This window comes from Bufo bufo, chromosome 8 (assembly GCF_905171765.1).
Source record: "Bufo bufo chromosome 8, aBufBuf1.1, whole genome shotgun sequence".
In the NCBI taxonomy this organism is placed as follows: Eukaryota; Metazoa; Chordata; class Amphibia; order Anura; family Bufonidae; genus Bufo; species Bufo bufo.
In genome coordinates, this window is record NC_053396.1 from 195,157,287 (window position 1) to 195,173,773 (window position 16,487).

Below are 16,487 nucleotides of genomic sequence, written 5' to 3' on the forward strand. Positions count from 1 at the left end.
TGGAGGTGCGGCTGCCCTCATGTTGGATTTAGGCTGGGTTCACACCTGAGCGTATTCGATAACCGCTGTTTACAGGCGTTTTTATCGGTCGTTTTTGAGGCGTATTTTGGGGCGTTTTTGTATTTTGGAAACATGCGTCGTACGCGTGTTCTTGCTATTGACCACAGAGGCGTACAATGAAAAACAGAGCTGTTACGCGAGAAAATATGCCCCAAAGAAGCTCCTGTACTTCTTGGGGCGTAGGGCGTTTTACAGCGCGTTCGTACGCGCTGTAAAACACTCAGGTGAGAACCATGCCCATAGGGAAACATTGGTTTTTGCCTGTTGAACATTTACAGCGTGTAGGAACGCGCTGTAAAACGCTCAGGTGTGAACCTAGCCTTACACTCTAACCAGTAGCCACCATTGTTCTCTGATTTCATGTGAAGCCCAGTGGCACAAGGAGGGGAGTCAATCTAGAGTAAGGTCACCTCGCCATGGTAGATGGGCAAATATTATTTTTTTATCAAAATGTATTTGCTTAATACCTTGTTTATATTTATATAGTGAGTGCAGCATTAGTAGCATTTATAATCCATGTATTCAGTATTTGCAAAGAGCTGTTACATTGTGTTTTTGCTATTAGATTAATAGAAAGACCGACCGACAGATAGGTGGTGTAAAATCCAGTCCAGAAAGGACCCTTTGGGGCGCACATCACATAGTTTGAAAAAAAAAGTCTATATATTTCTACTATTAGTAATGGACTTACAAGCTCAGCTTGACTCTAATGACCACACACAGCTAAGAACTGATGACTATCAGGGGTGTAATGAGAGAAAATGGCCACAATACAGTTACCCTTCACTTTAATTATATTCACTCCTCATTCCATTGTGAAATTTTATTTTCTGATTGTGAAACTGTAATTAACACTCGTACATCAATTAAAAGAATAATATAGAGTCATGACCTAGTGACCGAGAGCTTCTGAACCACCACAACAGCTGATATAACACTGAGTAGCACCAGTACTCATCCACTGATACTGTAGCTCCTTTAAGGGATTCCTTCCACTTCGATTAGTTTCACATGTCCTTTATCTTTATGGGGTCCTTTAATTTCAACCTACTCATGTTAGAGTAGAGACAGTAGAGATATCTGTTTTCAACTTTCCAGGTCAAAAGTTACACATCTTCCAGAAACCACTTTTCCACACTGTGAAGGACCTGGTAAACGGGACTTTCTCTGATGATTGCACATATTTTGCAGTAGCCATATGATGGTCCTCTATTAAAAGCAACACGATATTGAAATCTCCAGTTGAAAAACTTCCTGTACTTCTCATCGTCCTTGTCCAACTCTAGAAGATAGGCTGCCAATTCCTTAGGACTTGGGAAATCATCGACGTGAATGAAGGCATCTCCAGGGACAAAACGTTCATAGTTCTTCCGAGATGTTCCCAACACAACTGGAACCGCCCATGATCCAAAAGCATTGGACCACAACTTCTCGGTGATATAATCCTTGTAGACTGAATTCTCAAAGGCGAGGTAGAACTTGTACTGAGATATGGTGGCAAAGAAATCATCCCAGCTTAGTTTCTTGTGCTTTGCTCCATATACATCAATAGTGATGTGATTCTTTAGCTCCTCATAATATGCAATGCGGGGGGCACCAGGGTACCACTTACTGACGACCCAAGAGACCAGCTTGGATTTTTTTGGAATGGTAAAGTTTTGCCCTCTCTTTTTTAATGGCTCCATCTGACCATATGGACAATGTATATCTGAATCGCGCCGGAAGGTCATGGTCATGTTGAATAGGTTATCTAACATTTTCAAGTTCTGGATAATCCGTGGTGGTTCCATATTGTACCAGATCCAACGCTGAAAATTAGGTTTTGGCTCTTGGGGCAAAGAGTTTTTGTCATACATAATATCTGCGTGATGAATGAGGACAGCATCGGCAACACCATATAGACTTCTATCTACTGTCAACTTGCATCCAAATATACCATATTCATGACACTTATCTAAAGGAGATTGATATCCCCAGGGCCACTTCCAAATGAGGACAATAATGTCCTCCTCATGTTTCTTTGGGGGAGTTGGGCTTTTAACTGCTGTCTCATTTTGGTTCTCTTTTCCTTGACAAATCAACTTTTGAATATTTGTTGACACCCCAGAGGCGATATTTGCTCGTTTCCATACAAAGGATAAGATGAACAGGAAAAGAAAGAGGGCCAATATATTTAGATATTTGTAGTTGACTGAAGCCAAGATCATCTTTAGTCTGTAAGGAGATGGAGAATCCAAATATTAGTTGTGTAGATTAAAAGGTTTCTGTCATCAGAAATACCTAAATTAAACTGGCTGACATTAACGATGTACTAATGTCAGCTAAACCTAATTAGCCTATTTCTAGTTTTATCCATGCCCCCGTTACTCCTTAAATGTAACTTGTATAATATGCAAATTAGCCTCTAGGAGCAGGGGGGTGTTGCTCCTGCTCCTAGAGGCTCTGTTCTCCCACCTCTGTCACCTCTCTCCAAGTCTTGATTGGCAGGCCCAGGCAGCGTTCACGTCTCGCGTCTGCGCAGTGCCGTTCAGTATTTGGCGCAGGCATAGTGAAGGAAGGACGCTCACTGGCTGCCGAATTCCTTACTGCACCTGCGCTGAATACTGAACGGCACTGCGCAAGCGCGAGATTTACCATGCACTCAGGACCAGCAGGAGGATGTGAACGCTGCCTGGGTATGTCAAGACTTGGAGGGCACTGTGTGTCTCCATGGTAACAGACTACAGATAATCCCTGCAAGTAGTCCGATCTGGCAAATATACTCTCTTACATCTATCAGCATTGCCAGTTTTGGGTGGATTCGGTTGATATATACAATCTCTAACTCTGACCTCAAACTAAAGATATTACATTTTACATGTTATTGTCAATATATGATTGACCCATTTTGGATCCTCAATTTTGACAATGATGTTTTCATTTTTGCAATAACATTTTTATTGTTTGATCAACATATCCATCTATCTGAAGGCTTTTTTTGTTTGCAGGGTAAAGTCATGGTGCGGAATAGAAAAAAACATTGTCTTTGGAATTCGAATGGGTGCCTCATTCATTAAGTCAGCATGTTCATGGTCATGACAAATTTCTACTCTACTACTCTACTCTAGTTTTGCTACTCTTTAAATAATTTTTTTTTTAATATCTCTGTGTCCCATTATTTTAACACCCCTAACTTTTTTTTTCCCATTAACTGAGGTGTGTAAGGAAGGAAGAAAAAAGTCTCAAGGGAATGTTCACATTGAGTGCAGCAACACCTGAAGAGTGTGCAGTTCTGCTATATGCGCAGCTGAATATACAATAAAAAGTTTGTTTTACAGCTGTGCACACCTACTATTAACTTTTGAGTTGGGGGTGAGCTTTAATTTTTATCTTTTATTCCATTTTTTGGATCAGTTCTGATACTCCTTTGTACAATACATTGCAATACTACTGTATTGCAATGTATCATGTTGCAGAAGGACGGGTTTATGTATTTAGGGACAGAGGGAGCCCTCCTTCTGTCTAACCACAAAGATGCCATGTTACAGATGTGTCCACACTTAACTGATCACTTATCTCAACATGTCCTGAGATGTGTGTCACGAAATGACGTTATATCTAAATTGGATAAATTGCAATACAACGTTCAGACAGCAGGTGGCACTTTTTCACTACAATTCTATATGCCGTATACTAGGATTTAGTATAATGTCAGTATACAGTGCTAGTTTAGTATTATATTTATTATATTCAAAATAACACACACCAACCACAGTATTCTGCAGAGATTATTATATACTTTTAACAGTCCCATGTTACAAATGTACATAATACAATTCAGACACATTGGCTGTTAGTAAATACCACAATTTTTGCATGACATTTAAAATACTTATTGATTATTGATTGTCTGCTGAGCTGTGTATCTAATCATATCATGTGTGATACTGTCTGCAGAGCTGTGTATCTAAATAGTAAATAGTTATAGAATCCCATTCATATTGCTATTGGAAAACATAACACAAAACATTCTTAGGCCCCTTGCAGACGAGCGTGTCTGGATTAGGTCCGGATGCGTTGTGTCTGCGATCAGGAAAAATCGTGCGAGTGCGTACGCAATTTCTGTCCGTTTTGACTGCGATTGCGTTGCATTGCTCAGTTTTTTCCGCGCGAGTGCAATGCGTTTTGCACGCACATGAGAAAAAACTGACTGTGGTACCCAGATTTGAACCGGACTTCTTCTCTGAAGTTTGCATTTGGGTTTGGTGTTCTGTAGATTTTATTATTTTCCCTTATAACATTGTTATAAGGGAAAATAATAGCATTCTTAATACAGAATGCTTACTAAAATGTGGCTTGAGGGGATAAAAAAAATTAATAAAAATTAACTCACCTCATCCGCTTGTTCGCGCAGCTGGCATCTTCTTCTTTCTTCTTCTTTCAGGACCTGCCAAAGGACCTTTGATGGTGTAATCGCTCTCACCACGTGGTGACATCAGCGCATGCTGAATGAAGATAGAAGATTCTATCTTCATTCAGCAGGACCTGTGCTGACATCACCACGTGGTGAGCGCGATTACATCATCAAAGGTTCTTTGGCAGGTCTTGAAAGAAGAAGAAAGAAGAAGATGCCAGCTGCGCTAACAAGCGGAAGAGGTAAGTTAATTTTTATTATTTTTTTTTATCCCCCTTTGTTTCAAAGGTGAAGGAAGCTTTTCACACACTCTGTAATGATATATGGGAGGTTTCATCCACAGTTTCATTCTCTGCATTTTGCCTGTGCATAACCTTCAGCATGACAGGAAGATGGTGTCTGAACCAAGGGTTTGGCTTTGTGTCTCATGTTAGCTCTCGTAAAAGAACTGTACAAGAAAGATGGTTTCTCTCAAGGGAACGAATGTCCTCAGTGAACAGTTCAAAGTATTTTCTAAGGAGCATTTAAACTAGGAAAGGGGGGCAAAAGAGTGATAATCCAGCAGTCCGCCTGCCCCCCAGAACAATGCCAGAAGATGCCAGTAGCACATAGGTTAAGAAATGACAAGATCAGATTCTTGTCTACAAATGCTCGCAGTTTAGGGAATAAGATCAATGAACTTGAGTCTATAATGGCATCTGAGAATACAGATTTAGTGGCTGTTACTGAGACATGGTTCAATGGGAGTAATGACTGAGATATAACAATACCAGGGTTCTCTCTATATAGGAAAGACAGAGAAGGCAAGAAGGGGGAGGGGTGGCACTGTATGTGAAAGATAGCATCAAATCTAATTTAATACAAGTTAGTGAGACCAATTTAGAGTCAGTTTGGGTTACGTTGCAGCATGATAATCATAAGGTAACTGATATATAGACCATCTGGCCAAGTCAAAGAATTAGATGATCTACTAGTTCAGGAAATAGCTAAAATGACATTGAAAGGGGAAGTTATCATTATGGGAGACTTTAATCTTCCTGATGTAAACTGGAAAACCAAAATAGATAGTTCTGCCAGGAGTACAGATATTCTAAATTCCCTACTGGGATTATCTCTACAGCAAGTAGTTGAGGAGCCAACCCGGAAAGAGGCCATTTTAGATTTAGTATTCACAAATGGGAATTTGGTATCTGATATTACTGTAGGGGAAAGCTTGGGATCTAGTGATCACCAGTCAGTGTGGTTTACTATAAGTACAGTGACTGAGTCACACCACACAAAAACAAAAGTTTTAGATTTTAGAAAAACTGACTTTTCTAAAATTATATTAGAGGTATACGAGTACCTATCAGATTGGAACAGTTTCAATGGAGTCCAGGAGAAATGGGACTACTTAAAAGTGGCACTATTGAAGGCAACAGATAATTGCATTAGGCTTGTCAGTAAAAGCAAAAAAAGGAAGAGACCACTGTGGTACTCAGCAGAAGTGGCCAAAATCATTAAAAACAAAAAGATAGCATTTAGTAATTATAAAAATAAAAAAAAACGAGGATGACAGGGAAATTTATAAGATTAGGCAGAAAGAGGCCAAACAAGTTATAAGAGCTTCTAAAGCACAGGCAGAAGAGAAATTATCTCAGTCAGTGAAAAAAGGCAATAAGGCATTCTTCAGATACATAAATGAAAAAAGGAAACTAAAACAAGGAATTACCAAATTAAAAACAAAAGAAGGAAGGTATATGGAAGAAGATAAAGAACTAGCTGACTGCCTCAATGAATACTTCTGTTCAGTTTTTACAAAGGAAAATGAAGGAAAGGGACCTCAGTTAGGGAGGAAGACTAATGAATATTTTGATGCATGTGTCTTTACAGAGGAAGAGGTTCTAAGTCAGCTGTCTAAAATTAATACGAATAAGTCACAGGGGCCTGATGGGATACACCCAAAGCTATTAAAAGAGCTTAGCGGTGAACTAGCAAAACCATTAACAGATTTATTTCACCAATCACTGGTAACAGGAGTCGTCCCAAAAGATTGGAAATTAGCAAATGTTGTGCCGATTCACAAGAAATGTAGTAGGGAGGAATCGGGCAACTATAGGCCAGTAAGCCTGACATCAATAGTGGGGAAATTAATGGAAACCCTACTTAAGGAGAGGATTGTGGAACATCTAAAATCCCATGAATTGAAAGATGAAAAACAGCATGGGTTTACTTCAGGGAGATCATGTCAAACTAATCTTATAGATTTTTTTGATTGGGTGACTAAAATAATAGATGGAGGAGGTGCAGTAGACATTGCTTATCTAGACTTTAGTAAGGCTTTTGATACAATCCCACATAGAAGGCTTATCAATAAATTAGAGTCTTTGGGCTTGGACTCCCATATTGTTGAATGGATTAGGCAGTGGCTGAGGGACAGACAACAGAGGGTTGTAGTCAATGGAGTATATTCAGACCATGGTCTTGTTAGTGGGATCTGTTCTGGGACCCATATTGTTTAATATCTTTATCAGCGAAATTGCAGAAGACCTCGATGGTAAGGTGTGTCTTTTTGCTGATGACACAAAGATTTGTAACAGGGTTGATGTTCCTGGAGGGATACACCAAATGGAAAAGGATTTAGGAAAACTAGAGGAATGGTCAAAAATCTGGCAACTAAAATTGAATGTTGATAAGTTCAAGATAATGCACCTGGGGCATAAAAAACCCAAGAGCAGAATATAAAATCAGTGATACAGTCCTAACTTCAGTATTTGAGGAAAGGGATTTATGGGTCATTATTTCAGAAGACTTGAAGGTAGGCAGACAATGTCATAGAGCAGCAGGAAATACTAGCAGAATGCTTGGGTGTATAGGGAGAGGCATTACCAGTAGAAAGAGGGAGGTGCTCATGCCGCTCTACAGAGCACTAGTGAGACCTCATTTGGAGTATTGTGCGCAGTACTGGAGACCATATCTCCAGAAGGATATTGATACTTTGGAGAGAGTTCAGAGAAGAGTTACTAAACTAGTACATGGATTGCAGGACAAAACTTACCAGGAAAGGACCTTAACATGTATAGCTTGGAAGAAAGACAAGACAGAGGGGATATGATAGAAAAGTTTAAATACATGAAGGGAATCAACAAGGTAAAAGAGGAGAGAATATTTAAAAGAAGAAAAACTGCTACAAGAGGACATATTTATGAATTAGAGGGGCAAAGGTTTAAAAGTAATATCAGGAAGTATTACTTTACTGAGAGAGTAGTGGATGCATGGAATAGCCTTCCTGCAGAAGTGGTAGCTGCAAATACAGTGAAGGAGTTTAAGCATGCATGGGATAGGCATAAGGCCATCCTTCATATAGGATAGGGCCAAGGGCTATTCATAGTATTCAGTATATTGGGCAGACTAGATGGGCCAAATGGTTCTTATCTGCCCTGTATTATAATGTGCCCTGTGCCCTGTATTATAATGCCCCCTGAAGTGTCTATATGTATATATATGTATTTAATGGCTCCAGTGTTTAATGCTCCTCCGTTTCTACAAGTAGTGCCAGTATATAATCCTCTTTCGACCTCCCTCCTCATATTGCGTGCTTTGCCAATAAATATATATTGACCACCCTGTATTGCCAATGGAGAATTCCCCCTGCAAAACATACAAGAATAAGACAGGTTCTATATTCTTAGGGGTGGCCACAGAACAGACATTCAGATGCAGGCAGCACATGGTGTTGTCCACATCTTTTTTTGCCCCCATTGAAATGAATGGGTCCTCAAAAAATGTGGATCGGATGCAGACCAAAAATATGGTCATGTGAATGCACTAAGGCTAAATACAAATAAAGTTTTTTGTATGAGGATTTGAAGCAGACCTGTCTACAGAAATGGATTGGAAAGGAATTAGAAATATACAGTAAAGGAAGGATTTATACTTCTGGCTGAAAATCGGCTGTGTTTAACCCTGGTCTGTCAGCATTTAGCATTATAGCTTCTCACAAATGTCCCATCATCTAAGTGTCCAGGCCTCATATTTACTGCTTATGTCAAGGCTCCAGTCTCCAGGCCCTGTCTCTTTATTAACTGTTTGTTTGCTCTGACTATTCACCATTGTATCCAGCTTTTCTTTGATTAGTCCCTGATAAAGTTAAATCCAGCCCCTCCTCTATTGTTCACACATAGAAGTGTAAATGTAAGGCTTTAGTAAGGATTAGATACACAGCTCAGCAGACAGTATCACACAAAATAGGATTAGATACACAGCTCAGCAGGCAGTATCACACATGATAGGATTAGATACACATTTTAGCAGACAGTATCAAACAAAATAGGATTAGATACACAGCTCAGCAGGCAGTATCACACATGATAGGATTAGATATACAGCTCAGCAGGCAGTATCACACATGATAGGATTAGATACACAGCTCAGTGGACAGTATCCCACATAATGGGATTAGATACGTATTTTAGCAGACAGTATCACACAAAATAGGATTAGATGCACAGCTCAGCAAGCAGTATCACACACGGCAGGATTAGATACACATTTTAGCAAAACTTATCACACGATAGGATTAGATACACAGCTCAGCAGAAAGTATCACACATGATAGGATTAGATACATAGCTTATCGGACAGTATCACACATGATAGGATTAGATACACAGATCAGCAGAAAGTATCACAAATGATAGGATTAGATACACAGCTCAGCAGACAGTATCACACATGATAGATTTAGATATGCAACTTTGCAGACATTATCACACATGATAGGATTAGATACACAGCTCAGCAGACAGTATCACACTTGATAGATTTAGATATGCAACTCTGCAGACAGTATCACACATGCTAGGATTAGATACACAACTCAGCAGGCAGTATCACTCAAGGTATAATTACAGAGATACACAGCTCCGCAGACAGTATCACACATGATATGATTAGATACACAACTCATCAGGCAGTATCACACACAATAGGCTTAGATACACGACTCTGCAGACAGTATAGAAACATAGAAACATAGAATGTGTCAGCAGATAAGAACCATTTGGCCCATCTAGTCTGCCCAATATACTGAATACTATGAATAGCCCCTGGCCCTATCTTATATGAAGGATGGCCTTATGCCTATCCCATGCATGCTTAAACTCCTTCACTGTATTTGCAGCTACCACTTCTGTAGGAAGGCTATTCCATGCATCCACTACTCTCTCAGTAAAGTAATACTTCCTGATATTACTTTTAAACCTTTGCCCCTCTAATTTAAAACTATGTCCTCTTGTAGCAGTTTTTCTTCTTTTATCACATATGATAGGATTAGATACACAGCTCAGCAGGCAGTATCACACATAATAGGATTAGATACGCAGCTGAGCAGACAGTATCACACATGATATGATTAGATACACAGCTAAGCAGGCAGTATCACACATGATATTTGGATTCTGGATTTAGTGTTACTTTATTCTCATGTGTTTGACTTTCGCACATTTAATACTCTCAATAGATCTCACCAAATCTAGCTAGGTCTCCCGCTAAATATCCTATATTTAAGGGCTAGCTTCTCTGCAGCTTAAGCACAAAGCTAAATGTGGAGCACTCACCACCCAGTGGTTGTGATATGTGATGCTAACTTCCAGTTTGGAGATCAGGTAAGAAAGGACACATCTGTACTATTGAGTGTATCTGAAAGGTTAATTTTATCACTGATTCCTGTCACTGCCTTCACATGGACATTTTCCCATGTAGCGATATCAATTATGTTCTTTTTTTATTTTTTTATTTTTTTCATATATTTGAAAAACATTGTATATTTTTATTCCACCTAAGGAATTTGAATTCACTGCAATACTTCTAATTTTACCAGTATCGTTTTACAATACCTTTCCAGAAGCTAACATGGCACAATTGCATAGAGGGAGACAAGAATTGGTGGTTAGAGTCACTTTATAAGATGCGGTGTAGTGCCCTGGAGCAGGGGGTACTTTGATGTTTTGACATTTGTTGACATTTGCCTATTTCCTCTATGTAAACTTAAAAATTCTTACAATATTTCACTTGAAAAGGTTAACTTGTACTGTTTAATACTGTGTAAGTGAATTTTACATGTATTTTGTCATATATACCCTGTTCATTATCAATGTATTTGCAAGGCTCTGTGGAAAGGGTTAATGAACACTAAGAGACTGTTAGGACTTTGAATGAGAAGCTGGTAATTTTCCACAGCTGCCATAGAGTTTAAAGAAGACCATGTTTTGGAGGGGAAAAGGCCAGACGTTGTTTACCACCAAAGCGAGACAGATTGACCCTTTGAATGTCTGGTTTTAGCTGTGTTGTTATGTCTGGAAACTTGTTTTTGTCTGGAAAAACTGCTGTGTCAATTGCCATTGAGTATCATTGAAGCTCTAATGTAAGACTATGAGAGACAGAAAGTGTTACAATGTATCTGTTCTGATACATGTATCTGTTCTGTGCTGAGCTTCTTCACTCATCCCCTCCCACTAGAAGGTTCTAGTCTAGATAAGGCTACTTTCACACTTGCGTTCGGAGCGGATCCGTCTGATGTTTCATCAGACGGATCCGCTCCGATAATGCAGACGTTCGCATCCGTTCAGAACGGATGCGTCTGCATTAAAACTTAGAAAATTTTCTAAGTGTGAAAGTTGTCTGAGCGGATCCGTTCAGACTTTACATTGTAAGTCAATGGGGAACGGATCCGCTTGAAGATTGAGCCATATGGTGTCATCTTCAAGCGGATCCGCCCCCATTGACTTACATTGTAAGTCTGGACGGATCCGCTCACCTCCGCACGGCCAGGCGGACACCCGAACGCCGCAAGCAGCGTTCAGGTGTCCGCTCACTGAGCGGAGCGGAGGCTGAACGCTGGCAGGCGGATGCATTCTCAGTGGATCCGCCTCCACTGAGAATGCATTGGGGCCAGACGGATGAGTTCGGGGCCGCTCGTGAGCCCCTTCAAACGGTGCGCACGAGCGGACACCCGAACGCTAGTGTGAAAGTAGCCTAAAACTGTATATAAGGAGAGAGCAGTCAGAGTCTCTAGTGTGCTGCAGTTAGTGAACAATACTTGGAAGAGGAGACTCTGCCAGACTACTGAGTGACTAGAAGACACTGCGATGGGGATACTCTGCCACAGACCCTGGATCACCAGCCTTCAACCAGGATACCAGCCTTCTGAAGAGAGAGAGGGACAGCTAGCTCAGGCCTTTCTTCAGCATCAAACCCTTCTTCTGCCAGGGAGGAGACTGGAGAAGTCAGCCCTATGGCTCGTCTGTATTGTTTTGTACCTGAATTCCTCCAGTAAAGAAGCACACTGGTTTACTGCAGATCCTGACTCTCTGGACTTATTTCCCATTTGGGGTGCACCACGTCTTACCATCCCTTCCGAAGAGCAGCAACATGTAGTGGCACCTGGCTGGTGTCCAGGGGGCCCAGCGTAGCTTTGGGGCCACCCCAATCCTGGCCACTGCAACAGTTTTCATAGTTGCTGCAGCTAACGCTGTTGAATCTTTGCATGGAACCGACTTTTACCTGGATACAGCAGTCCCTTAATGAGGCCCACAAGACTGTGTGTAACACCATTATTCCCCAGAAGATCATTTTGTGTTTCAAACAGTTTGCGTCCAAGTGCCTTGTATTTAAAATCCACTTGGAACAACAACGATACAGTGCCTTTACTTGAGCGAAGCATTGAAATTGCATATGCTTCAATGAACTGAAGCTCTGTCACTTTGGGGGTTTAATTGGTCATACAGTAGTTGCATCTTCTTGCTTGTAGTAGCTGTCTTCATTAGAGAACCCCTTCAAGTTGAACTTTATGCAGTCCTACAGGCTCATACCTAATTTTTGGTGACATATGATGTCAACAGAATACTTACCAGGGCATATACTGTAAGTTTAGACTTTAAAATAAAGGCTTAGGGCTGTCATGAGGGAGTCCATTGCGGGAATCGCGCTCCGTGACATAAAGCTCTCAGTATGATCCTTTGGAAATAAGGTCAAGCAAAGGCACATATCATTATAAATCAGGATAATGCCGTGCTCTCCTGCAAGTCCAGAACGGAAGATCACGCTTAGACATGGAGCGCAATTCTCACAATAGACTCGCTCGTGTAAAACAGTCCTTAACAGGTTGCCGACCTAGGACGAGAATGCTTATCCTAACTGGCCGGTACTTAACGCCTTAGGACGAGCATTCTTGTCTTGCCTAGGATTAACCGACTGCCCCACACGCGCTGCTGCGATCAGCAGCAGGTGCCCGGCTGATACAGATCCTTATCCATTCAGAATGCATTGGAGCTGAACTGATCAGTTTTTGGCCGCTTGTGAGAGCCCTGAAACGGATCTCACAGACGGACCCAGAAACGGTAGTGTGAAAGTAGCCTAAGTAAAAGCATTCCGAAGTTATCACTACAGAAAATTACACATTCCAAAAAACTGCCTGGTCCTTAACCCCTTCCCGACCACAATCTGTATATATACGTGATAGCTGCACATACCCCGTGCAGCTACCACGTATATAGACGTCAAGCCAGCTCTTTAATCCAAGCGCTGCAAAGCGATGGGATTAAAGCTTCTGCCCGTGTCCTGCTGCTGTCACGGACAGCATACAGGCCAGTAATGCCAGCAAGGGGCCAATCAGAGTGGCCCCTTGCCGACAATCGATCCGATTGGTTAGTCTGTGCAGACTAACCAATCTGATCGCGGCAGTGAAAAAAATGCCGGTTTCATGCTCTGATCTGCGCTCTGCAGATCAGAGCATGAATTCAGGTAGGGTCCTCGTAATACCCCCCCCCCTTCCCGATCTGTGCCCCCAATCTGTGGCTGTGCCCCCCTTTGTGTCTGCCTGCAGCTCATCTCCTAGCGGCAGCTGCCCTGATGCGGTCCGCCCCCTCCCCGCCCCACGCATTCAGTCTCACCCGCCCCTCCTGCCCCAGCCTCTCTCAATATTGGCGGCCGTACCCCCCGATCCCCCCCCCCTTTCCAGCGCTGCCCCCGATCCCCGCTGCCCCCGATCCCCCTGCTGTGTGTGATGGCGGCGGCTCCATTACTGAGCCGCCGCCATCAGCAGAGAGTGTCAGCTCTATGCTGACACTCTCCAGTAACCCCAATAGATGCTGTGATTGCGGCATCCATGGGGTTAACAGAGGGAGGGAGCTCCCTCTCTCAACCATCGGGGCTGCAGCGCTGTGATTGCGGCACCCGATGGTTGCCATGGCAACCGGACGCTTTCCAAAGCGTCCGGTTGCCATGGCAAAGGCGTCCAGTGCTGCCACCTACGGGACATCTGGAAGTATTATACTTTGGAATGCAAGAGCATTGCAAAGTATAGTACAACTATCAGCCCCACTGGATCTTCAAGATCCAAGAGGGAACTGATAAAAAAAAAAGTGAAAATAATAAAAGTAAAAATAAATAAATAAAAATGTAAATTAAAAAAAGAAATTGCCTTTTCCTATAAAAAAAAATGAAAAAATAAAATACACATATTAGGTGTCACCGCGTCCGTAACAACCGTCTCCATAAATATATCACATGATAGACCCTGTCCGATAAACACCATAAAAATAAAATAAAAAAAACAGTGCCAAAAAAGCTATTTTTGTCACCTTACATCACAAAAAGTGCAACAGCAAGCGATCAAAAAGGCTTATGACCCCCAAAATAGTGCCAATCAAACCGTCACCTCGTCCCGCAAAAAATGATACCCTATTTAAGACAATCGCCCGAAAAATAAAAAAGCTATGGCTCTCAGACTATAGAGACACTAAAACATCATTTTTTTGGTTTTAGAAATGCTATTATTGTGTAAAACTTAAATAAATAAGAAAAAGTATACATATTGGGTATTGCCACGTCCGTAACGATCTGCTCTATAAAACTGTCACATGACCTAACCCCTCAGATGAACGCTGTAAAAAAAAAAAAAAAAACTGTTCCAAAACAGCCAATTTTTTGGCCACCTTGTCCCATAAAGTGTAATAATGAATGATCAAAAAATCCTATGTACCCAAAATGGTACCAATAAAAACCTCAACTCTTTCTGCAAAAAATGAGCCCCTGCACAAGACGATCGGTAGAAAAATAAAAAACATATGGCGTTCAGAAAACCAATCCAGCAAAATCTGCCTTCCAAAAACCATACGGCATTCCTTTTCTTCTGCGCCCTGCCGTGTGCCCATACATCAGTTTACGACCACATGTGGGGTGTTTCTGTAAACCGCAGGATCAGTGTAATAAATATTGAGTTTTGTTTGGCTGTTAACCCTTAATGTGTTAAAGAAAATTTTTTTATAAAATAGAAAATCTGCTAAAAAAGTGAAATTTAGAAATTTCCTCTCCATTTTCCTTTAATTCTTGTGGAACACCTAAAGGGTTAATAACGTTTGTAAAATTGGTTTTAAGTAACTTGAGGGGTCTAGTTTCTACAATGGGGTCATTTATGGGGGTATCTACTATATAGGCCCCACAAAGTGACTTCAGACCTGAACTAGTCCTTAAAAAGTGGGTTTTGGAAATTTTCTTAAAAATTTTAAGAATTGCTTCTAAACTTCTAAGCCTTGTAACGTCCTAAAAAAATAAAATAACATTTCCAAAATGATGCAAACATAAAGTAGACATATGGGGAATGTTATGTAATAAATATTTTATGAGGTATCACTTTCTGTTTTAGAAGCAGAGAAATTTAAATTTAGAAAATTGCAAATTTTTATTTATTTTTGGTAAATTTGGGATTTTTTCATAAATAAAGGTGATATATATTGACTCAAATATATGACTATCATGAAGTACAATGTGTCACGAGAAAACAATCTCAGAATGGCGTGGATAAGTAAAAGTGTTCCAAAGCTATTACCACTTAAAGTGACGCATGTCAGATTTGTACATTTTGACCTGGACACTGGGGCATCAATGACCCTTGGTCATGAAAGGGTTAAGGTGAAAAATGGCAAGATCCTTAAGTCTAAATATTTGCAGGGTGCCATGTTAGAAACTAGCTTGGGGAAATGGGTAGATGTAAGTCCATAGGTGATAGAGGCACTGTAAACACATCACCCATACATAGCCTACTATGGAGCCATACCATACCCCCAAGTTTCTCTAATTGTATATGTAGGCTGGGGTGTAACTACCATAGCGGCAGACCATGCAACTGCCATGGGGCCCAGGGGAAGAGGGGGCCCAGTCTTAGTTGGGATTATCTTCTCTTCTACTGGAAGTGAAAATTTGGTCAGGACTCTACCCTCTAAAGGAACAACTTTTAGCAAATGAGGCAGTGTAAAAATGGCCCAAGGGGCATTGAAACGGGATTAGGCAGAAACCCTTCTGTCCTGTGTGGGGGGCCTGGTTTGATCCTTGCCATGGTGCACTTACTTCTCTATGTAAGCCACTGTATGGAGGCACCCAAATATTGCAACTCATGGAGGTATTCTCCACTAGAATCATTTCTAGAGGAGCACACAGTGCAGCACAGAGATTCATACCACAATTTTAGAACGTTATATAAAAATTGCTGCATAAAAACGAGAAGAGACACACTTACCTGGTGATGATCACTTGAACTTATTTTGATTTTCCTCTCGACTTCAAAGATATCTTTATATATCCGTATAAGTTTAGATTCCTCTTCAGTAAACGTCCTTAACAGCATCTAGCCTCTCACCTTCACAGAACTCGATAATGCAATCAAAAAAATGTACTTATGTCCTAGTTAATTATTTATGCTCTCAGAATGTAAAGATATTTACTAGGGAAGAGACCAACAGGTCGGACAACCTTCAGTAAGCTGGTGAAGGATGGACTGTTAAGAAGATGTGAGTAAGCTCTGTGAATATTGCTTTATTTAATTAGATTAGCAACGTGGAAATTCAACTCGACATGTCAGGGAGGTGACAAAAAAAAGTAGTACTAACACATAACAATAGATTATTGCAATGATTTATGTGTGAAGGTAATGATGATATATGTAAGAGATCACAATATTAGAGCGAAAGGAGAAGTTTATTAGGCAAACTGTAGAATG

The 16,487-nt window shown here is 40.9% G+C and overlaps 1 protein-coding gene across 1 annotated transcript; it reads right to left on the reverse strand.

The window, feature by feature from the left end:
* Positions 1-811: 811 nt before the first annotated feature.
* On the reverse strand, positions 812-16,251 carry LOC120977751 (3-galactosyl-N-acetylglucosaminide 4-alpha-L-fucosyltransferase FUT3-like). Its single transcript, XM_040405838.1, has 2 exons — positions 16,008-16,251; positions 812-2,274 (listed from the first exon to the last, which is right to left on the reverse strand). The coding sequence occupies exon 2, from the start codon at positions 2,265-2,267 to the stop codon at positions 1,167-1,169; it is 1,101 nt and encodes a 366-aa protein (XP_040261772.1). The 5' UTR covers positions 2,268-2,274; positions 16,008-16,251; the 3' UTR covers positions 812-1,166.
* Between the last annotated feature and the right edge of the window lie 236 nt (positions 16,252-16,487).

What these genes read in the sequence shown, in the direction of transcription:
- LOC120977751 (XM_040405838.1), bottom strand. Translation starts at nt 2,267, where the DNA reads ATGATCTTGGCTTCAGTCAACTACAAATATCTAAATATATTGGCCCTC.